At 38.6% G+C, this 22,373-nt stretch overlaps 3 protein-coding genes across 3 annotated transcripts; all 3 read right to left on the reverse strand.

Moving 5' to 3' along the window:
• Positions 1-4: 4 nt before the first annotated feature.
• LOC112188142 (auxin response factor 6) lies at positions 5-7,338 on the reverse strand. The gene is made up of 14 exons (XM_024327187.2): positions 6,659-7,338; positions 6,076-6,188; positions 5,325-5,423; positions 5,189-5,245; positions 4,949-5,107; positions 4,763-4,847; positions 3,954-4,044; positions 3,480-3,644; positions 3,285-3,407; positions 2,647-2,722; positions 2,334-2,481; positions 1,047-2,233; positions 659-849; positions 5-556 (listed from the first exon to the last, which is right to left on the reverse strand). The coding sequence occupies exons 1-14, from the start codon at positions 6,714-6,716 to the stop codon at positions 352-354; spliced, it is 2,757 nt and encodes a 918-aa protein (XP_024182955.1). The 5' UTR covers positions 6,717-7,338; the 3' UTR covers positions 5-351.
• A 2,448-nt stretch (positions 7,339-9,786) lies between these two features.
• On the reverse strand, positions 9,787-13,675 carry LOC112188143 (N-acetyl-D-glucosamine kinase). The gene is made up of 7 exons (XM_024327188.2): positions 13,281-13,675; positions 13,048-13,195; positions 12,726-12,917; positions 12,075-12,203; positions 11,149-11,318; positions 10,584-10,714; positions 9,787-10,224 (listed from the first exon to the last, which is right to left on the reverse strand). The coding sequence occupies exons 1-7, from the start codon at positions 13,492-13,494 to the stop codon at positions 10,144-10,146; spliced, it is 1,065 nt and encodes a 354-aa protein (XP_024182956.1). The 5' UTR covers positions 13,495-13,675; the 3' UTR covers positions 9,787-10,143.
• Positions 13,676-14,151: 476 nt separating this feature from the next.
• LOC112184894 (probable 2-oxoglutarate-dependent dioxygenase ANS) lies at positions 14,152-17,227 on the reverse strand. The gene is made up of 2 exons (XM_024323131.2): positions 16,213-17,227; positions 14,152-14,516 (listed from the first exon to the last, which is right to left on the reverse strand). The coding sequence occupies exons 1-2, from the start codon at positions 17,011-17,013 to the stop codon at positions 14,184-14,186; spliced, it is 1,134 nt and encodes a 377-aa protein (XP_024178899.1). The 5' UTR covers positions 17,014-17,227; the 3' UTR covers positions 14,152-14,183.
• Positions 17,228-22,373: the final 5,146 nt, after the last annotated feature.

Raw genomic sequence — 22,373 nt, forward strand, 5'->3', positions numbered from 1 at the left:
CAGATTCATGGCATGATGGCAAGTTCTTAGCTTCATATAATGATACATTACAAGATAAGATAGCATACAAAATGCTATTTGACATCGATGTCTTAGCTTAGGGTACAAGTGTTGTTCTACGTGCTGTAGTGGTAGTTTTCATAAACAAGGTCCCTCCCTACTATAATTTACAGTATAGAAAAGCTGACATGCAAGCTAGCTTCAAATAGACTTTAGCTCATGCAGTACATCTCACCGACCACAGAAAAAAGTAGAATACTAACAATCCTCTTATGATAAACACTACTAGCATAGTTAAAGCACTCATTAGCAGCAAATTTTCTTAACATTTAATGTAGAAAGCATTTGCATTTAGTAGTCAAGGGAGCCCAGCGATGCAATCCCATTGCTTGAATTTCTCAAGTCCTGTCGGCTCACGTAGTCATCACAGGTATTGCTGCCATTGGAAAGCTTTTGGCTTGGGACAGAAGCCACACGATTGAGGCCTTCCTTTCCCATTTGTTGCACTTCAAGCGGAGAAAGTATCTTGATATACCAAACATTGTTCACAAACTCCCTGAAAATAAAAAAAATTAGAATTACTATATCCCCCAAGAGTTCTAGAGATCCAAAGAGTAACTCCTAAGTTCTGCAAATGATGGAATAAAATCTGACTTACTGCCAAGGGTCGTCACCAAGGAGAAGAACATCATTCTCCCGGTCAACGAATACAAGCTGCCAGCCTGATCTCTGAGGATCCTCTAATTGGCCTTCAAGGCCAAACATGCTTCCGAGCTCACTGCGCAGCTCATCGTAGCTGCTGAATTTTGAAATATCCAGTGACCTCCCAAAGGACCCCGACTTATGAACCTGTTAAAATTGCACCACTATAATTAACAAAATATACGAGCAACTACAAAGAAAAAGTACTGCTCCTGATAAAATGAACAGGTAATCAGATGATCAAGAAGCATTCATATTACCAAATGAAAACTCTGACAATATCCAAACATTGGCATTTTGTAAAGTGATAAATTGCTTTCAAAACACAATCACAACCATCTTACCTTCACAAAGGTTCGAGTTGGTGGATTTACTTGGTCCACATTTTCTGAAGACGGCAAGAAACCTGATTCATCTACACAACTTGAAGTAGTCATATCTGAATTAAGTGGATAATCATTGCCTGTTGCACTGGTATAATTTGAAGCACCGAACGGCATAGACAATGAATCAGTTCCACTGCCAATATTTCTCAGATTTGGTATCCCATTCTGTAGCATTAGAGATGAGGCATCAATGTTAACCCCAAACAAAAGATTGCTCTGGGGATCAGTAGCACCTTGGAAAGAGTACTCTCTGCCAGGAAATGGAGGCAAGGCAGTGAGCTCGGAGATATTTGACTGTGGTGTTCCCAACTGATCCACTTGGGGGAGTACACATTGAGCAGCCCCAGATGATAGCTGTGATTCAACCTTGGGTAACAAAGTAGAAGATATTCCAGTGTTGGATCCACTCAAGTTAAGTAACTGGGATGCTCCATCCTGCGATAGTGAACCTAATATGCTATGTATAGGGGGAACATCGGATGAAGATATAGCATTTCCAACAGATTCCGGAAAGCTCTGCTGCTGAGTTTGTGAAGGAATAGCTTGTAGTGATGCAGACTGAGATTGAGTAGCAAAATTAGATAGAGAAGACATTACATTCGGAATCTGCTGCTGAACAGAAAATTGGTGCATATTCTGGGATTGTTGAAGATGCTGCTGTTGAAGCTGCTGCTGCTGTTGCTGGTGCTGGTGCTGGTGCAGCTGCTGTTGATGATGCTGCTGCTGCTGCTGTCTCTGATCATTATTATATGGATGATAACGCAACTGTTGTTGCAACAGCTGAGAAGCAGGAGCTTGGTTTTCTTGAAAGCTCTGGAGAAAAGTATTCTGAGACTGAGACTGAGGTAAACTATGTCTCTGAAGCATAGCAGTAGGCCCATTTGAAACATTTGAAGATTGCTGGAAGGGTAGAAGCGACTGCGAAGAACATTTTGCATCCACTGCCCTCATTTCTTGAAGTGCAGCAGCTGCCATTGCTTGGTATACATCAGGTTGTAGACCTGCCATAGAAGCATCAAGCCGTGGCTGCATCCAGGGCGTGACCCCAAATCCCTGGAAGTTCAAAGATTGCATCCCTGGATCTCCAACCCCTCCTTGGAGCCACATCAGTGGAGCATTCAGGCCCATATCACCGTCTTTGAGCGCTGAAATAAACGTACTCATGAATATACAAGGGAAATAAAGTATCCAAAAGAAAATACATCATGTGTCCCTCGAGCAAAAATAAATAAATAACAAAGATACCATGGAAAGAGGGCATGCCCGATGGCCATGGTCGCTTCAGTCTGAGAGGGAATGGGGAAGGGTACATGGGAAAAGTTGTTAGCGGTTCAATCTCCCACAATGAAACTCTTGGCTGCCTCTCCCCTGCAGTGGATTCATCCCAGCCAACCTGCATGAGCAGAATAAAGTCGTAAACCACACATCATCTAACAAATTAAAAATTCTGACCACATCTCTATCAGGAACTTGTTAAAATAATATTAGCTAAATACTACTAGTTATACAAGCATAAAAAAATAAAAAATAAAAATCCAAATACTCCAAACTAACAAACCTTCACAGAGCGCCAGTGTGAATTTGACCAGCGAACAGAATCTAAATCACTGATGCCAGTTATTGTACCCATGTATCTGGTGAGAAAAAAAACAAAGGAAAAACATTAAAATAACCCAGTTAGTATAACCAAACAGTTACACTAGACCCTTTGAGCATAGAATATTAAGCCCGATGTGTAATTTTTTCATGATTATAATGCAAAAGTATAACATAACAACCATAGAAATGACACTTGAACCATACAGCCTAAATCATGCATCACTTTCGTTGACTACATAAACTAAAACAAAATGAAGTTCTGTGCATTATAAGAACCGCAAAATGTAACAACCCAGATTCTGAGGTTAGATTTTGTTCATGAAAATTTCACTCCAACCAGGGGATAAGATGGAAAGGGAACCTTTACTCGCAGCTTATTTATCATAAAAGCATCCAAAGACGCAATCTGATAATGTACCCATGAAACAAAGCAAGCAACCGAAAAACTGGTAGAACAACGAACAGAAAAGTTGAAATCTACCCCCCTATAATTCATAATTTTTCCAGAAACATGCGTTTTTTCATAAATGGATCAAATCATGTAAAAATCTATTCAAATAATTAGTAAATTCATATATAGTTAGAAAGAACGCGTACCGGCGAACACTTGATTCTTCTGTCTCAAACAGCATCCTAAATCGCATTCCCACAGAAACACGTGTATGATAGACAGCTTTAACATACTTGGCCAGGGGTATCACAAATTCAGAAGGACTTGCTCTGCATTGAAAGCACTTAAATAAGAAAATGTAAACACAATATTTTCATTCTGAAGCAGCAGCAGATACTAACCTTGGATTATAAAATATAGTAAACCGACTATTTGTTGCAGCTGCATGAGCTGCAGCAGCAAGAAGACCAATATGCATGCTATCGCTTGATAAAACCGACGACGGCATAACAGTCTGCGGACGATTTGCTCTCCGAATACCCAAGAGCAACTGATTCTTTTCATTCCTGATTCGAAGACAACACGAATTAAGAAGGGAATATAAGACATGCTATATGTGGCCAGCTTGCTGAATCAATTGATTAATGAAGGAATTCACTGTAAATGCTTTTTTTGGTGAACACACATATAACATATGCAGAGTATACATGCCTAATATTACTTGCCAGGTACAATGGAAAAGATTGAGCTTCCTCATTTTGTTTGAATTAATAAGTCTCAGTATCCCCACCCCCACCCCCACAACAACAACCAAAAAAAAAAAAAAACCAAAAAAAAAAAACTCAATCATATACTATATAACAATTTAAGCCTACCAAATAAAAAGGACAGAATCACCGGCAACAAGTCGTTTAGCACTAACGAACACGCTCCATCCAGTTGTGAGAAGATGCCTCTTGGGCTGGCCTGCACAATTTCATCAGAAAACCAATTTGATTACAGTATTTCATGTTAAGAATTCAATTACAATTATTTTAAAAAAAAAAACATGTTCATGTTTATAATAAAGCAAGGTGTCCCAACAAGACACAAGTATCTAGCTTGATGTCTCTAACCATATTTTCATTTAGTATCATTAATCACTCAAGCCTAATCAATAATGTATGCCGGCCCAAACTCTAATCAAGATCGATGACAATGGTTCTTGCCTTTACATCACAATGAATGTGAAACTGAGTAAAGTAGAATCTAAACGAGATATAGTTTGACCAACTGAAAGACCTATTTGTTCGCTGAGAAATTGTGCAAAAAAACAGACGACACAAGTAATTCATGAGTACTAATGTAGTAATGAGGTAGTGTCAGATTTCATATAGGACTACTTTATTCTTTGTAACATCATAGCAGGCTGGTCTAGTAATTAGAGGCCTGTGAGTTCAATTGCAAAAGACAATGGGAGAAATGCATGACACATATATTGTTCATACCAGGAAATACAATATTTCACTGGAACTGACTTTTTGACATTTTGAGCCAGCAAGTGTGAGAAGTAGTTCACTAGCTGGTCTTACTTCGACATCAAAGCTAGGGTAGCAGATTTGAAGAATGCTAAATAGAAAAGAAAAACAATGAAAGTAATAACAGGAGATAAAAAAAAAAAGATGTCTGAACAATCCATACTTACCTCGAAATATATGTCTGAATTTCCATTCATTATCATGAAGATCCCTTGCAATTAGTTCCTGCGCTGGGGGCTGCTGTGAGTAATCCTGAAGGAACATGAAAAATGAACAAATGAGACCAAGTTCTTGACATGAACACATGAAAAACAAGGTGATGATCAAATGACACAAAAGAAAAGGAGACCTACAAGAGGAGGAAAGACTTTTTCAGCTGCACGGCGGGGAACAGAAAATCCTCCATGCGTGCTAGTATCGCTTGCGGTCAAAGTTTTACAGAAATAGTTGGTTGGCTGTTTGCTGGGATTGCCCAACTCTGCAGGCATTAGGTATACATCCTTTTGCTCTTGCTACAAAACAGTTTACGTCAAGACATGATGAAAGAGATTGGAAAAGTAAATTCTGGAGTTGATAAGAACAGAGTACAATACCGGACTTAATGGTTGCAGGGTCATTTGAGCATATACTTCATCCGTCTCCACATCGGCCTGTACCATACAAATCATTCATTTTAAGGAGTAGCTCATGAAATTGGTCCATATTAGATGCAAACAGATTGACACTTACATGCATGGTCACATTGTGAAGTTGACAAATTAGTTGTGGAGGTAGGTTTGGGTAATTGGGAATATGGGCATCAACTTCCTTATTGGTTGATGCAGCAACCTGTCCAAGAAACCACCAAGGTTTAATAAAACTCACTGAATATATTCTGGAACTAGGAGACCTGTTATACTGATTAGAAGCTTCAGCTGTTCAAACAGCAACAATATCCTCAAAAGTTTCAGAAAATAAACAGTAACCAAATTTGTATACAATACAGAATATGGAAACTAAAAACTAGACATGTGTCAAACAAACAAATACCGTAAATCACCATCTATAAATAAGCATAGACCTATAAACAATGGCATGTATGTTTCAAAAACAGAAATTACACAGTATGTCTATCATTGATATTGACATAGATCCTACATTTCTTATCCAGACAACAACAAGAATCACTTGTCCTGAGGAGATCTAGTCCCAGTGGTCTAACTGTTCCTAGAAGATCAAGATAGACATCTTAGTTTTGACTTGAAAAACTAAAAGCTATTTGAAAAATATAAGACAATGGTAACAAGATCCCAAGTCCTAAAATGAAAAAGCCATAGCATCGACATTTCAGATCCGAAAAAAAAAAAAAATTACAATTGCATACTTGCTCATAGATCCAAAGTTGCATTTCTAAAAAATGTAGGCCAAACCAAAGGTTTTTCTCAGAAAGAAAAAAAAATACAATAAATAATAAGTGAGATAGCTATCGATTTGTACTGACCTGCTCACTGTGACCTTGCGGAAAGTAGACTACACGGCTACCAAGAGCAGGCAGAGACACCAGAGGCCCCGCACACGCATGCCATAGCTCAGAATTCAAACATTTCTTCTCCCCTGCAAATAGATTTCATGCTCACATGAATAAAGACACGGAATTGATTCTCTTACAGATGCAACATTAAACATATTTCCACTTAAAACAGCATCAACCATTGGGAGCTAGATGATTTTAGCATACTATAGTTAAGTTAATCACCTCAAATTCAATTTCTCAAACAAACAAGCAAAATTTGCATAAAATGTTGCTTCTTTTTTATTGCAATAACTCCATAAATACACAACAATACTACTGAAACAGATACGCGCTAGGTGTGTTCAATGACCTACTCCTTGAATTAACACATCAACACACAAATCATCTTCAACTAAAGCACAATCAAAAGGAGCATACATAACTCAGATAAACACGCACATACAAAGACAACAAACTACCAAAACCTTTGAAGTAAGTGATAACTTCCACAAGTGAAAAAAAAAAAAAAACAATCTAGTACCCAAAATAAAGCACAAAAGAAAGCTCATACCTTCCTGAGGCTGATGATTATTAAACCCCGAAGACGAAGACGAAGAAGAAAGCCTCATTCTTACCAAAATCCCCAAAAAACCAAACTCCTTTCACAACCCACTAGAACCCCCCTCTAAAACAAACCCCAACTACCAACAAAGCTCCAACAAAGCACCCATTACTAAACCCCCTTCACCTCTATACCACAAAATGCAGTGAAAACAAGCCCACCCCCACCCCAACCACAAGCAAAACCTACACCACAAAATCACTATCATCCAAAACCATTCCCAATACAAAACACAACCCCCTCACCCTCATACGCACCAGATCTTCTTCACCCGGCCAAAACCCACCACATTAAGCTCAACACAAACCCTAAACTCCTCTCCACCGCCTCCAAGCTCGGAAATTTATCCACCACTTGGCAGAAACCCTAAAGCGCCAGATCTCAGAAATTGAACAGTGACCCGGAAAGTGAGGTGGGAATTGGAGAAAGCTTAGTGAGCTGGAAGTGACATTCCCAGCAGAACCGATTTGACTGAGAAAGATGTAAGCTTGGAAACTCTGAAGTACTTGGCTTTCTTGCTTGTGGAGCTGAGAAAGAGAGAGTTTGGGTAAGAAGCCTTTATTGGGTCTTCGTTGAGGGCTTGTTTGGTCTTCGATCAATTAATACAGTGGTAATTATTGCTCTGGTGGGGTAATCTTAGTGTTCATAGGGATGGCTGTCAGAAGCAAATAGAAATCCAAAGAACCCCAAAATCTAACCCACTTTCTCTATTTTGCCCTCCACTGTTCCCCCTTTTAGCCATCTTTGCCCTAATCCTTGTCGGAAGAGAAACTCTCCGGTCGAGCGGTTGGACCACTAGGTTAGTCCGACCGTTCAATCAAGTGAATCGAATGAAGCTATGTGTATGAATTTTGTAGATGGTGCGGCAAATCGGATACTCATGTGAGATTCAGGCTGCACTCGGAGAGTGACGTTTTGAATTTTTAGATTTTGTTTGGTGAGACAGACTCGATACGTGAGTCGTGACACAGGTCAGTTATCTATGACTTTTCTCTACACTTAAGCATCTTTTTCTTCTATTTTATCCCCTACCGTTCAATTCTCTCTCTTTATTCCTCTTTTGGAAATTGACAGTTTCTTTTGCTGTAGCTTTTGGGAAAATTTTGATCTAGAAAGAGAAAGATGATTGAGCTATCATTGTGGTGAGAATAAATAGGAAAATGAAATCGGTTAAATTGCATTTAAAGTGAATTCCTTGGCACCTATTGTTCTTCCCATAAAGGGTTTGGTCGAACTTCCTTAATTGTCAGATTGGGAGACCAAAATTTGTTGATGGTTTAGTCTGAAGTGTGACTAAATTAAATGGAATGTTTCCAATGTGTGCCCACAATTGGCAATTGCCATTAGAAGGTTTGTTGATTAATGGTTTAATGGATTACAATGGCTGGTTGGGGTTCATCAATGTGCAATTTGCCAAACACCTAAAACCTAAATCGGCACTTCAATAAATCCCTACTATCCAATAAAGGAAGTTTTAATTCATATTCCTCCAAAAAGTTATAAGTTGAATGAGTTCATCATTATCAGACATTATTTCTCACATCATACTAATTAAATTACCAGTTATTGTCACACGAGTGATGATTAATTATTATGAGGATGTTATAGTTCAACCATGGTGTTCATATTTTCTAAATGATATTGTGCTTACCGGCAAAATATAATAGGTCTTAGGTAATGTTGTTTTAGAATTATGACACAGATGATAAATGTATGGATACAATCTTTACTTACCATGATCACGTCAGTTGTAGGGTATTGTGAGAGATGTGTTTGTATACAATCATTTTGCCAATCTTCTTGCTCAGGTTAGGTACACACTTCATTTCAAGTTCCCCAAGCTTTAGATTGGTGATCTGGGAGAATCCAAGTAAGAACAACCTAAAATAATTGAGAGAGAGAGTGAGATCCGAAACAGATTAATTAAAATTTTCTTATTTTATTAAAGACAGTATTATCTCATACACAACAAGTAGCTGAATAAACTAAGTTAGAGCATGGCTCTCTAGTGAGAACCATATCTTGACCACATTCAACCAAGCGAGGGTGGTACCGTGGTAGCCGTTGACAAGATAGCAATCCCCCCATACTTGTTCTCTTTATTTAAATTCGATCCGTAGCCTTGATTTTGCTCAAGATTGTCCCCATAAAACAAAAGCATTAGCAATAATAAAAATACATCACTTCGATTTAATTCCGAAATGAATATAAAATATTACGAATGTTAATGTATAACTTTATAAATATACTGTTACATTGTCAATTAGAATCATGTAGAGAAGAGAGAAAAACTTGCTCATTGAGGTTGACATTCTTGGAGATGGAAATGTCGGTTTTGATGTGACACCCCGCGGGGAGTCCAACGGTGGCGTAGTCCTTGATGTTTTGGAAGTGACTCGCAGCGGTCTTAATGCATTCACAGGCTTCAAGCCTGTCTTTAGTGGATGGAGTAATATGTTTGAGAGACGTCACCCCTCTGCAACAAGGTACCGGGCTAGGGATGACTCTACTTGCTCACAAGTCACAACTGACAGACGCCTCCCCTCGCGCTGCCAAGACCAAAACGGCTAGTACCACCATCACTGCTACAACAACACCTTCATCATTTTGATATGTTTGAGATTGCGGACTGCTAGTCGATTGATCTACTTGAGCTTCTTTATTTACGAGAGCTCGAGTAGTTGTTGCTCTGTTAGGTATGGTTTGAGGGGTATATATAGTTGCCAATGGTGAATGCATCCAAAATGGTGAAGGTATTGTTGGTGTGATTGGAGACGTAATCGAACTTGGTTTCTTGTTCTTGCATGCTATCTATCTCGACCTCTCGTTGTCTCTTAGATGCGTGAGTCATGTTCTTGTGTTTGTAGCAGACCATAAGGTATCCTCATAAATGCTTGATGAGTCCCAATCGGCCTTGCCAGCCACAGTTCAATTCCGTGAAGAACGTTGATGGCCGAGTCGCAATACATTCATGTCTGGAAGTTGACCACTTAAATAGTAAAACCACATACTAGGTTTACAGCATGTCTGTGTCATGAAAATTCACTTCGGCGAGACAAGGCCACTAGGGGCTGAAATATTGCACCAGCAAAATCTTTTTTTCTTTCACAAAGCAACAAAGCACACGAGGCGTTCTTGCCATTACTTACAAGAATTTCTTTCACATCACTATAAACAGAGATACTTTTACATGCAAACGCAATAACACAGTATCCAGAATCGGCAGCTGATATATTGAAAAATTAGCCTTGCTAACATTAGGCTAGATGGGTAACTAGTACTACGTAGAAAAATATTGATGATGAGTAATGACTTCAACCAAAAAAATATATTGATAATGACTTCCATTTTTGATTTCAAGCTGTTTGTTTCCCTTTCACTTCGTTATTAATCCTTCCCACTATACAATTGAGTTTATATAAAATCATCGATTGTCAGCACTTGAAGGCTTCTTTAACAGATTCTTTCATCAAACAGTTCCATGCTAACAATGCTGCCCCAACTGCAGGCTCCACCTGGTGTCGATTCAAAAAAACAGAAACCACAGGGTTTATAAAAAGAATAACACAAATTTAACCAGATAACAAGAAGATAAAAACACTTGTCCTTTCCTAACCAAGTTTCATTCCTTGCATAATCTATTTCTATCGTCCCATTTTCCATGTATTCAAATCTAACTGAATTGATATGCAGCCAATTTTCTTTTTCATTCAAAAGATGATATAGAATTGAAAGATAAAGAAGCCCAGCAATAGTCATTGTACTCAAGAAGCAATATGTGCAAATTAGTGAAATTACTAGGCTCATCACCTTGAACATCTCACTTGCCTAAAATGTCAGATGTTGACTATAGTACGGCATAAAATATCCTCACCTCAGGTCTAATTGGAACTGCCCCTGGGTAGTCCTTGGAGATGCATCTAATCACTTCCTTTCCTATATCCCACCTCTTATTTGCCTCAAGAACACCACCAACCATGACAAGGGGAAAAGAATCTTTTCCATCTGCAATTAATTTATAACACAACAACAGAAATTCGATATTAGAAACCACAACAGGGGCTTCCTACTCATCAATTATTACTTGCAAGTAAATATAACTATTTAACTGTGCCAGGGAATATTAAATAGGAATGGTCACTGAGCTGTCACATCATCATACTCATGAAACACATGGATAAGATGTAAGGTCAGTCAACTAGGCTTAACTTTCACGAAGCTACATTACTTCCCATTGGGAAGGGAGAACACACAAGACAGAGGGAAGATGACACATAAGGTATGAACTATCACTCAAATTAGAAAAACTATTAGAGTGATTTGAATTAAAGATCCTAAACGCAACAATTAATATTTAATGTGCTCATTATTTCATGAAAGATTAAACAAAATATATAAATTTTTTTAGATTAATCAGTTGTTTGTTCAGTATGCCATACCTGGGCCACACAAGTCAAGTCTCTGAACAACAGCTTTCACACTTAACCCCAACTCCTCAACTGAATCAAACAAGATCTTATTTGCGACTTCATCACCAGCCTCTGCACAAGATACAACCTCTGGAACAAGTGCGGCAATGCGAGCCCAAGATGGATCTGCATACGTCCACCTAAAATCCAATAGAAAAGGCTAGTTGTCATCTGATATCCCATTCTGTATACATCCCTGGTAGTCATTTATATGAAAGTTATCATGTGAATGGGCTTGCAATTTTTCTTTCTAATTTTTCTTTCTTGCAGAGGTTTGCAAGGACATATGATTTACAAACACCAATCCCCTTTGATAGTATTGTGCAATCCAGAATGCATGACAAGTCTTAATGGTATAACTGCATTTTTCAAGCAATCGCAATCCAATGCAAAATGATTTCCAGGGAGCAATTTCTTAATTCTAAATAGACAATATTCTGTGCATATATTTTCATTTTTAAGATGGGTGATGGAAGTGACCACATAGATGAACTTTGTTTTGACTCAGTAGGTGTCATCACAGCTATATTTACAGTGTGGATACAGAAATACAGCAATGTTGGGTGTGGAAATGGTTTTTTCAAGAAAGGTTATTAAAAAATTACTAAAAAGACTGTATGGCAAGGGAACCAAAAAACTTAAATCAAATTAAATGGATTCTAGAGTTTTAATAGGTACACAAAAAGAGGAACTCGTCTTACACATTCGCATCACCTAACCAAGACCGATCATGAGATTGCAGACAAACAATTATATGGGAATACAGGACAAACCTTGTCATCTATTTTAGCCAAAAGTGCGTAAAACATTCTCTGCAGACTCTGAGATCCCAATATGACAACTAGTAACTTGACCCATCTATGCAATGATAACACATATAAGTTTCAGATAGGTACCCGATGAGTTCATCTGGAGAAGAAAGACCAAGCTTCTCTAAAATACTAGAGGTAAGTGCTGTATGTGGACCACGACCGTCATGGGCCCTTATGATTGCAGTTAACGCCTGTGCAGCTATTCCATATCCACTGCAAGTAAACAAAATGTTGTCATATAAATCTGAAAGATGGAGTAAAAGAATCCTACATCCTTATAGAGCAAGACTGTCTTACTTCTACTCAAAACTGATAATTAATGTGTTTGGTATATCAATTAGCCATGAAACTTTTTTTCGTTTTACATAAAGCACATTATCAGGCAGGGAGCAACTGTCAAATAACAAGAATAACAACAGTACTGGAAATCTCCAATAGTCTACTTACAGACTTTGAAAGAAATGATGAGCAGGAAAGGGAAAATTAAAAGAGGACTAAGGCGGTGAGAGGTTTTAAGTTCTCCCACCAATTGTTTCTTATTGCAACCCTTATACCACTTCATATAGTTAAGAATGTCTATATACATGCAAAAAGACCCTGAAAATCTCTAATGACAACAAGAGAACATTTCCATATGTGGACAAAGCACTGGCTACACTTTTCCATATAATTATGAAAACTAGGAGCACATAGAGAAAGACTTCTACAAAAGCGTAGAGAGCCACATGGTGATACCTTCCCCAATCACCTAAGGTAGGTCCTGCGCCAGCAGCCCGAGCATTTCTACCGTCTTCGGTGAATCCATACGCAATGGTGCCCGTGCCAGCAATCAGAACACACCCATGAAGCTTTCCCATAGTTCCACACGCCAAAGCTGCCACAGCATCATTCTGAACATACAACCTCACATCACTGGGGAATATATCCCTGTTTACACCAACACAAACTCCAACCTTTCAGAACAAAATCGACATTGATATGTTTCGAAAAAAAAAAAAAAACCCAAACTCACAGGCATTGTAATGAAACAAAAAGATAGAAACTTTGCAAGTACTACCTAAGCCAATCTAATATCCTCTGCTGATCTGAAGGATGATTCACACCCGAAACCGCTAAACAAACAGCCCGAACCGCCGACCGGTTCGAACCGGCTTTCGCAAGCGCCTCCCCCATCACTTGCTCCAATGTTTCCCTCGCAGCAGCCTCTATAGTTCATTAACAACCAAAATTACTCAAAAACCCAGTTATCCAAATTGGAATCAAAACCAATAAAAAAAATGATTAATTTACCGCCGACGCTGTTGTGATTGGAGCAACCGGCGACGGCGCGAGCCAAAACGGGAACCGGGTGGGGCAGAGGATCGGAGAAGGGCAAAATAGGCATGCAAATGCAGACGGTGGAGGTTGTGCCGCCGTCCAAACCGAGAATGACGTCACGGGCGGCGTCGGAGACCGGCATTTGTTCCTCGTAGTCCCAGATTTCGCCGTTCCTGTAGCGCTTCATTGTGAGCGAGGAATCAATTGAATTGGGGAGTTAATAAAGGGCACCAATGGAGGTTCGCTCTCTCTGTCAGAGGCAGATAGGGCTGAGAGGAACCCAACAAGGCAAGGGGTTGGAGGGTTTCGGGGGAGTGAGAGCCTAATAATGTTTTTTCAAATGGTGTGGGGTTTTGTTTTTCTTGATCGGACGGCAGGTGGGGGCCATTGGGTTGGGTTTTAAAATGATTGTAGAATCTTGTTCTTTACTTCTGTCAAATTCTTTTCTAATTATTTTGTTTTAATTATTTTGGTGATTTGATCCGCATTTTACTATTCTGGGTCGCGTACTACGCTCTTTGTCATGCGTTGATATTGTGGCTCTGTTTTGACAAATCTTTACATACGTTGCTTCCTGGAAAAAACTGCCGTCTCTGGAGATATGGCAAAAATCACTGCAGTTAATCGCCGGTCGCTGTCGATCTACCGAAATTCAATGCAGTTAGTCGCCGGTCAGTATCGTCCTCCCATTTCCTCTGTCTCGATCGGGAGGAAGAGAGGAGGAAAGAAGAAAGTTGATGGTTGCAGATACTAGTAGTTCGAAACAGCGTTTTGCTTTGAATTTGATAACGAAAGCTTGTACAAGTAGACCAGAGTAAAGATGGTATAGTCACTGTAAAGCAAGTGAAATAAATCTCACTGTCTATATGCACTATATTAACTGGTGAAGGTATGTAAGAGAAACGTGTCTAATTCTCTCGAATCACAAGAATGCAATGTGAGGGCAAAGTTGGGGAAAGAGAATGGGGGTGAAAGGAGGGCATCAATATTCCGTTTTCCTTCTGGACCCTTTGTGTACCATGATGACACATAATCTCCGTAAACAACTTCCCGGTAGAGGGGAGGAGTGGATTGACTGATAAGCTCTGAAGCAGGGGATACTTTCACTGTCTTGGCAGGATCATGAAAAGTAGCCACTGACAGCCGTGGACGATTGGAGTTGGTTATAGCTCTATGTTGAGAACTCTTGTACTGTCCGTTAGTCATGATCTGCAGACATGATAATCCACAGGTAGAGAATAAACAAAATGACCTCATCAGTTTCGTGTTCAATTTATTCTGTACCAGAAAACAATTCACATTGAAAAATTACAGTTTAGCTACAAAACAAACAGAATCCTGTGAAGCTCATGTTGGTCCTCCAGTTGTCAGCTTAGGGCAAAAAGCAATTAATTAATGACTTAACCACTTCACTCTTAGGTCAATTTGTCTAGCTCAAGTACACTTAGTACAGCCAAAAACTAATGCAACATAACTCCGTTCCTTTGAGTATTGATCCAAAGCCAAATCCAGCAGTGAAAGTCAGTTTCGTAGAGTTGGATTAATATTAAAGGCTCCTTTGCATGTCACACCGACGGATTCTGATCTAAATTGAAGCTTAATCATTAGGACAAAACAGATAGGACAATGACTAAACTCTATGTGTTAACTTGCAGCCAAACTTAATATATTCCTAATCAAACCATATGAATACAAAGACAAGAAGAGCAAAAACGAGTAAAACAGAGTAATGATGTCATGCCAATAGCTACAAACAGTGGTTATTAGTGGCATCAAACAATTGGCAATTTGGTAGCTTGATTCAAGACAAAAATAGCTTCTCAGAGAAATTATGGCTTGACCCCTAGCAGAAAAGTAAAAGCAGGCTAACAATATCTAATCCAATGTGACTCCTTAAATGTTGACAGATTTAGCAACATTTGAATTGTTTAGTGTGCTATGCCAAGTGCAACTATAACCACTAATAGGAGCAGTAGGTCTGTTAGGGTCAGCTTACAATGTTATGCAGCAGTCAACCCAGACCTTATTAACCACTAATATGTTTAGTGTGCTATGCCAACTGCAACAATAACCACTAATAGGGCAGTAGGTCTTTTAGGGTCAGCTTACAATATTATGTGGCAGTCAATCCAGACCATATTAACCTATAATTCTCAAATCTCTCGTCCTACTTGACTATGAATCAACAAACCCAAATCAGAGTAAAGAAACATGAGGTTACTAGGTCAGGTTATCCTCAGGTCCCTAAAACTCAATTATCAATTACCTAGTAAACTAGCATACTGAATTGGTCATAATACAAACAAAAGTAAAATCCCTAAACAGAATAACATATTACTACCACTTGAAAATTGAGTCATGATCAGAATCTATAAGCAAAAGAATACTAAGAAATACACTCATCACAATCCATTCAAGGGTCTCTGGGGTTCAAGCATTCTTTTATCTTCCCAATCAACATGGTAATTGGACTACATATATTATCAATAACGTTTTGCTCAAATCCTGCCAAACCCTCATCTTTATCATTAACAAATGGAAAGCACACAATACAAGGTACTTCACTCTTCTTAATTTATTAAACAGAAACTTGAAATCTTTGAATAGATTCATTCAAGTCGTAACAAAATGAAAGTTGATTATGGCAGTTTGACACTTTTATAATAAACTTTGAGTAGCTACCTCAGTCCCTCACCCTCCCCACTTCTATTCTATAAGTTTCCCCTCTATTATAAACCTACTTTCATTTTCTCTCCCTCCATTTTGAACAGAAAGTTTCAACCTTTTCATATAAAAACTTGCTTTAAGCCTTTAACTAATTGGGTATTGCTTACAGAGATTAAAGCTTCAATCTTTATAACGAAAATGAGGAAGGTGAGTGATACTTAAATAGAAAATGAGGTACCTCAGTTTGATCGGCTAGGAGAACAACAACAGCATCACCACCCAAAGGCTTCACAGGCACCCAGTCATTGTCTTTCAGCACCTCAAGCCCACCAACCTCGTCTTGGACCAGCAGCGTAATGGCCCCAAAATCCGAATGGGCCTGCAGGCCCAATGTCAGCTCCGGCTGAGGACACGGCGGGTAATAGCTAATCGTAATGTTCTGGTAAAAACCCCCAACCGCCTCCTCTAAACGCTGCGTTTTAAGCCCTAGGCTCTCGGAAATCAGCCCCAGCAGCTCCCTCGCCAGCAAAGCGATTCGATCGCTGTATTCCGTAACCACCCGGCGGTAATCCGGCGGGAAATCCGGCCAGCGCGTGGGGTTCCGGCGCGTGAGGGGGAGAGTGTGGTGGTCGAAGTAGTCTCTCCAGTCCAATACGGTGTCGTCCTTCTCCAGCATCCGGCTGCCGTAGCCCTCCGACGCGGCGGAGCTGGGATCGCAGGCGTAGCGGAGCTTCTCCGGGACTGGGCAGTCGTTGAAGAAAGTAAGACCCACGCGCTTGATGTCGCGGACTAGAGTGGCGGGGACGCCGTGGTCGGTGACGTGGAAGGCGCCCCAGTCCCTGCAGGCTTCGGCGATGGAGGCCCGGACCGAGTCGCGGCGGGTCGGGTCGAGTCCGAATAGGCTGATTGAGGGAACGTTGGAGGAAGATGAAGGGTGGTTGGGTCGGTTCTGGGGAGGTTGAATGTACTGCGGTGGAACTTGGCTGAGACCAGCTTGGGCTAGGCTTTGAACTCTGGTGGGTTCCGAGGCTACTTCCATTTTTGTCGAATTGGAATACGCAGAGAGAGACCAGAGCAATGCAGGTGATGACGATGGTACCGATTTTGTAGTATGATAGTTGTGGAGGGACAATTGGACTCTGAAAACAAGTTACTTGTTTCTAAGTATAGGAAATAAGAAGGAATAATATCATGAAATTACCGAGTATTGTAACATCAAGCTCACTCATTTTGAATTTTTGATGCTACTTTCTTTTTCAATCAAACCCAAATCGAGCAACAATATCATTCATTTTAGGTCAGAATATGCATTACATATCATTCTACTGTCATCTATATACAGACAAAAATGTGCGATAGTACTCACAGTGGTACATAAGAATAAGTCTACTCATTAGACATCTAATCCATTGAATAAAAATAGCGTGAATCATCCTTCATTACTATTCGCTAGAAACACATAAAGTGCACAATAAGGACATAACTCCTTAAAGGTTAAAATTAGGGAATTATTGAAAGCAAACTAAACTACTAACATACATTGTAAAGGTCATACGGATAATGTGAGCTATGACCTGTTGGTAAGTTATAATTTCAACATTATAAAGATCATGGGTTGAATTCTCATTAACATATGTAAGGGTGAGATGGGTTAAGTTTTTTTTTTTTTTTTAATATATATATATATATACACACACACACAGGCAGGTTCTAAAGCGGACGTCCGCACTTCGCTAAAGTGCGGACGTCGATGCAGCAGGAGGGTTCCAGGAGACGACGGCGGCGCGGAGCTGGCCGGAGGAAGGCCGGAGGCGTCCCAGACCTCTTCTGGGCGGCGTTCGAGGTCGGAGGAGGTCGGGCTTGCCTGTTTCTGGGCAGCCACCTCACCTGCAGTTGCAGGTTCTGTGCAGCACAGCAGAACCGTCGCCGGCGACTCCACCGCACCGCATACCCCTCCGCACGACCCCCGGCGTCCCTCCGGCAAGCCTCGCCGCGCCGTCGCCATTCGATCGAGGCCGGAGGAGCGACATCCGCACTTTTTCTGGGTTGCGGACGTCCTCTTCAGAACATTTTCGTGTATATATATATATATATATATATATATATATATTAACTATAGGCCTAGGGCTAAACACCCCAACCCAAATCACCAATCCCAAATGGACCAAACAGCCCCAAAGCCCAAAATGACAAGCTTAGCCCAACCCGCCTTCACCTCTCTATGCAGATCCATGCACGGACACCGCCACCACAACTGTGCCTTCACCACTACCTAGAAGGAAACCGCCCCCACCATGACGCCACAAGAAGACCCTGATGAAGACTTGAAAACATACAGACTAGACCCAACCCATCCGAAATTGGTTCCGTCTGCACCTCATGCCACTAAAGTTGACTTGGTTCCATTGGTTCAGTTTTTCGGTTAACCAATTGTATCGGTTAATCGATATATCGATTTGGTTTGGTTCGATTTCAGTTAATTGCAACTCCATTAACATTATTAATTAATCCTTATCTCTAATAAGAATTTGTATTTCTTCCATTGTAATCTTACATATAGTAATTATCCAAACAATATCAATATCTACAAATTTAATGTAAACTGAAAATATACATAAAAAAAACCAACAAGATAATAGATATGAATATATTATAGCTTATTCTATAATTTAAAGCTATGAGAAATGTAAAAACAGATAAGCAAATAAAACTAATTACAATTAAAAATTAAGTTACAACTCAAAGAAATTAAAAGTAGCAATAGATAATTAATCACATATAGGAATTAATGTATAGTTAGAGAAACAAATATAATTTCCTATAATACAAATACAACTTTTATCTAATACTTTTATATCAGTTCAGTTAGATTTTGGTTAATTTCTGTCAGTTTAGTGCAGCTTGTTAGTTTCAAAAAGTCCACCCCCGTACGCCACTAGTAGTCCCCTCCAAAGATGCCATCTTCATCGCCGCCGCCTCGATCAAATCCGGACACAAGGTTCGAATCTAACCCGCGCTGCCAACTTCCTCCTTGAAAATGGTGAACACAGCAGCCATCCCACTAAAAGGAAAGCCTGAACTGCGCCACCGCCATTATCAAGTCTCAGAGATGGCAGTCCAAAAGCCAAAAGGGCTATAGGACAATCTTTTCCATCCGGCAGCGACATAACATCAACTAAGCAAGAGCCAGTGCCAACATCAGCTGCCACTGGACGGAGGAAGAATTGCCAACTTTGCTCCTTGGACCTCGTTCAACGTGGCTAGAGTTAGAGAGTGCTTTTTTTTTTTTTTTAACTGAGAGAGAAATTCTCCGACACAAATAGAAATTGGTACTTTATTTTGGTGATGAAGGAGCTCAATTTTGGAGACCTCAAATCACTCTTATTTATATTTTTATAATATTTTTCCATACATATTCTATGAGAAGCTAACTTTATTGCTGACAATTTGACAAATTTTGGTCATTTTAAATATTTTTAATGCTTATAACTTTGATAACATTAGTTCGAGATAGAGATATATTTTTTATTAGTCTTTTCATTCGGTCATGTTCACCTTAGGAATAATTTTAATATATTGTGGGATTTTAGTCATATGTAATGAAAATTCAAAGTCTGAAATTATAACAACTTAAAATTGTGCATTTATTTTCAACTATTATATTCATTTACCATGAAACTTAGACCTATTGGCCAAACTTATTGGCATGGATGAAAAAAAAAAAAAAAACTATACAGAGCTCTTGCTTTCTATCCAATGCGGCTCCACTCTTGGTGCTACTCCTAGGCTCAATTTCTCTCAGAATTGGCAAATCCATTGATGTCTTTTCAGGCTATTCTTCATCATCAAGTTGATCTGGTCAATCTTCTCTTCCTTCTCACTTCACTCCCGCAATCTTGTTCATCTATTCGCAGTTGAATCTTATTGGAGGCTTGAAGGTTTTACCCAGGTTTGTGAATGGTGCTGCAATGGTCAAGGATTCACAATGAATGATTGAGTTGCTAACACTGGATTTTCTATTGACAAAGGCTTTGTCATTGTTGCGATCAGTGGGAGGGTTTTTTCATTACAATTTGGAGAAGGCTTGTTGCAGTGGCTAGTGCTCTTAACTGTAGTGGCAAAGCAGAATATCTAGAATGTGGCACTGATACAAGGCAATTGACTTCTCCTTGCTTAACAGCCGTACTGAGTCTGCTAAGATTGTTGCATGTGGTGAAAGTGATGTGGAACCTGACTATGATGGCGATGGTAAGAAGAGGTGTCTTGCAGCTGTTGCCATTGATTCCTTAGAGTTTTTTGGGTTTGGCTCAAAATCTTCAGGGTTAATAGTTCGACTTGGAATTTGTCATTCTCGATGAAGCTTGTTAGGCCTATGAGATTTGGGCAATTATGGAACTTTTGCTTCAGTCTTCTAGGTGTGGGGCCCATGATAACGGCTCTATTTACCTAGTCCGAGTGGTATCATTTAACGCTTTTCTCGAAGGCTGGTCTGGACCTGGACATTTTAGACCTGGTTTTTATGTTGAACTAGTCCACAAATTGTCAACATGTTTGGATCATGATTTCTTTGAGAATTGGTAACTATCTTAGTTTATCGTTGAGAGTTTATTATGTGTTACAATCTCTTCTATAAGTGTTGTTTCATCATACCACAACTAAGTGTGATAGTAGATAGAATATGATTTTGCAATAGGAGAGCGAGGTATTCTTAGTTATCTATAAGCTCGCTTTAATATGTTTCCAATGAACAGTATTTGCCAAGCTTAGGATCTGCTCTAATATATTTGTTTTCAACCTAGGTCTTCAACTTTGATTGATGATAACTTACGTTAAAAAAAATTAAGAAAAACTAGAGAAGTTTTAAATACACACCCCTAATAACTTAATACACACTCCTTACTCAATATACATACCATTTAATTTCTCATTCTAACATTTTACTAAATACACAACCCAAATTACCTAAAATATCCTTAAACTTAAAAATCAGGAAATACACTATTATTTAACATTTGATTAGTATATATAATTAACCATATTAATTACTTGTGTTAGTTATTGGGAAATCCATAAGGATTCATTATTGTTCCCTTCAAAGTTCAAATAGATGTGCTTTGAAACAGTTTTTGTATTATTTGAGTTCTCATCCACCAAACACCCTATTGATCAAGTATAAAATTTTGAGTCGAACATTCAACCAAAACTGTATCAGTAGTTTCTCCACAATAGCGAAACTACGAAATTGTCATTGGATGGTCAAACACATTAACAATTACAAAGTTTTATACATGTGATGTTTTATATTAGATAAGAAATTGTCTAATCATCACTTTTAGATAAAAAAAAATGAACTAAAAAGTTGGAGTAAAGCGATATGTTTTAAAAACATTTAATGCTATTGATTTTGAAATTCTAAATTACTTGGTATCTCACCCCATTTAATTACAATTCATTTAAGAAAAATTTAAATTAGATGGTTTCTAACTTTATTCTTGTTTTAAATGAGGATGCCATGTATAGAAATTCATTGTGTTTATAATTATAGAATAATATAAGGAACATATGATTTTTTTTTCTTTTAATACATAAATGTCTATTTTGGTCATTTAACCTATCTATAAAATCTGATTTGAAATATAAAATAATAGGGATGTGTATTAAGTAGTTTGTGGTGTGTATTTAAAATTTCTTCTTCTTTTTTTATCTAAAAGTGATGATTAGACAATTTCTTATCTAATATAAAACATCACATGTATAAAACTTTGTAATTGTTAATGTGTTTGACCATCCAATGACAACTTCATAGTTTCACCATTGTGAAAAAACTACTGATACAGTTTTGGTTGAATGTTTGACTCAAAATTTTATACTTGATCAATAGGGTGTTTGGTGAATGAGAACTCAAATAATACAAAACTCGTTTCTGAGCACATCTATTTGAACTTTGAAGGGAACAATAATGAATCCTTATGGATTTCCCAATAACTAACACAAGCAATTAATATGGATAATTATATATACTAATCAAATGTTAAATAATAGTGTATTTCATGATTTTTAAGTTTAAGGATATTTTAGGTAATTTGAGTTGTGTATTTAGTAAAATGTTAGAATGAGAAATTAAATGGTATGTATATTGAGTAAGGAGTGTGTATTTAAAACTTCTCATATCAATATCTTTAAAAATTAAAAATTAAAAATCTATTTCTAATAGTTTTTCTTAATTTTTTTTAACGTAAGTTATCAGTTGAAGTCCTAGGCTGAAAACTAATATATTAGAGCAGACCCTAAGCTTAAAAAATACTATTCATTGGAAACATATTAAACCGAGCTTATAGATAACTAGAGACCTTTACTCTATTAGAAACAAAAGAGATAAGGTCTCTAGGAAAGAGTTCC

The sequence above is a fragment of the Rosa chinensis genome, chromosome 2, assembly GCF_002994745.2.
Source record: "Rosa chinensis cultivar Old Blush chromosome 2, RchiOBHm-V2, whole genome shotgun sequence".
Classification (NCBI taxonomy): domain Eukaryota; kingdom Viridiplantae; phylum Streptophyta; class Magnoliopsida; order Rosales; family Rosaceae; genus Rosa; species Rosa chinensis.

Bases quoted from the DNA above. Each gene is read 5' to 3' on its own strand.
- LOC112184894 (XM_024323131.2), bottom strand. From the start codon at position 17,013: ATGGAAGTAGCCTCGGAACCCACCAGAGTTCAAAGCCTAGCCCAAGCT. The intron at 14,517-16,212 runs GTACCTCATTTT...TCATGTCTGCAG, and splicing joins TCCTAGCCGATCAAACTGAG to ATCATGACTAACGGACAGTA.
- LOC112188143 (XM_024327188.2), bottom strand. From the start codon at position 13,494: ATGAAGCGCTACAGGAACGGCGAAATCTGGGACTACGAGGAACAAATG. The intron at 12,918-13,047 runs GTAGTACTTGCA...TGGTGTAAACAG, and splicing joins AGGATATTAGATTGGCTTAG to GGATATATTCCCCAGTGATG. The intron at 12,204-12,725 runs GTATCACCATGT...GTTTACTTGCAG, and splicing joins ACCTTAGGTGATTGGGGAAG to TGGATATGGAATAGCTGCAC.
- LOC112188142 (XM_024327187.2), bottom strand. From the start codon at position 6,716: ATGAGGCTTTCTTCTTCGTCTTCGTCTTCGGGGTTTAATAATCATCAG. The intron at 5,424-6,075 runs GTCAGTACAAAT...TTTCTTGGACAG, and splicing joins CGCAAGGTCACAGTGAGCAG to GTTGCTGCATCAACCAATAA. The intron at 5,246-5,324 runs GTAAGTGTCAAT...TGTATGGTACAG, and splicing joins TTCACAATGTGACCATGCAT to GCCGATGTGGAGACGGATGA.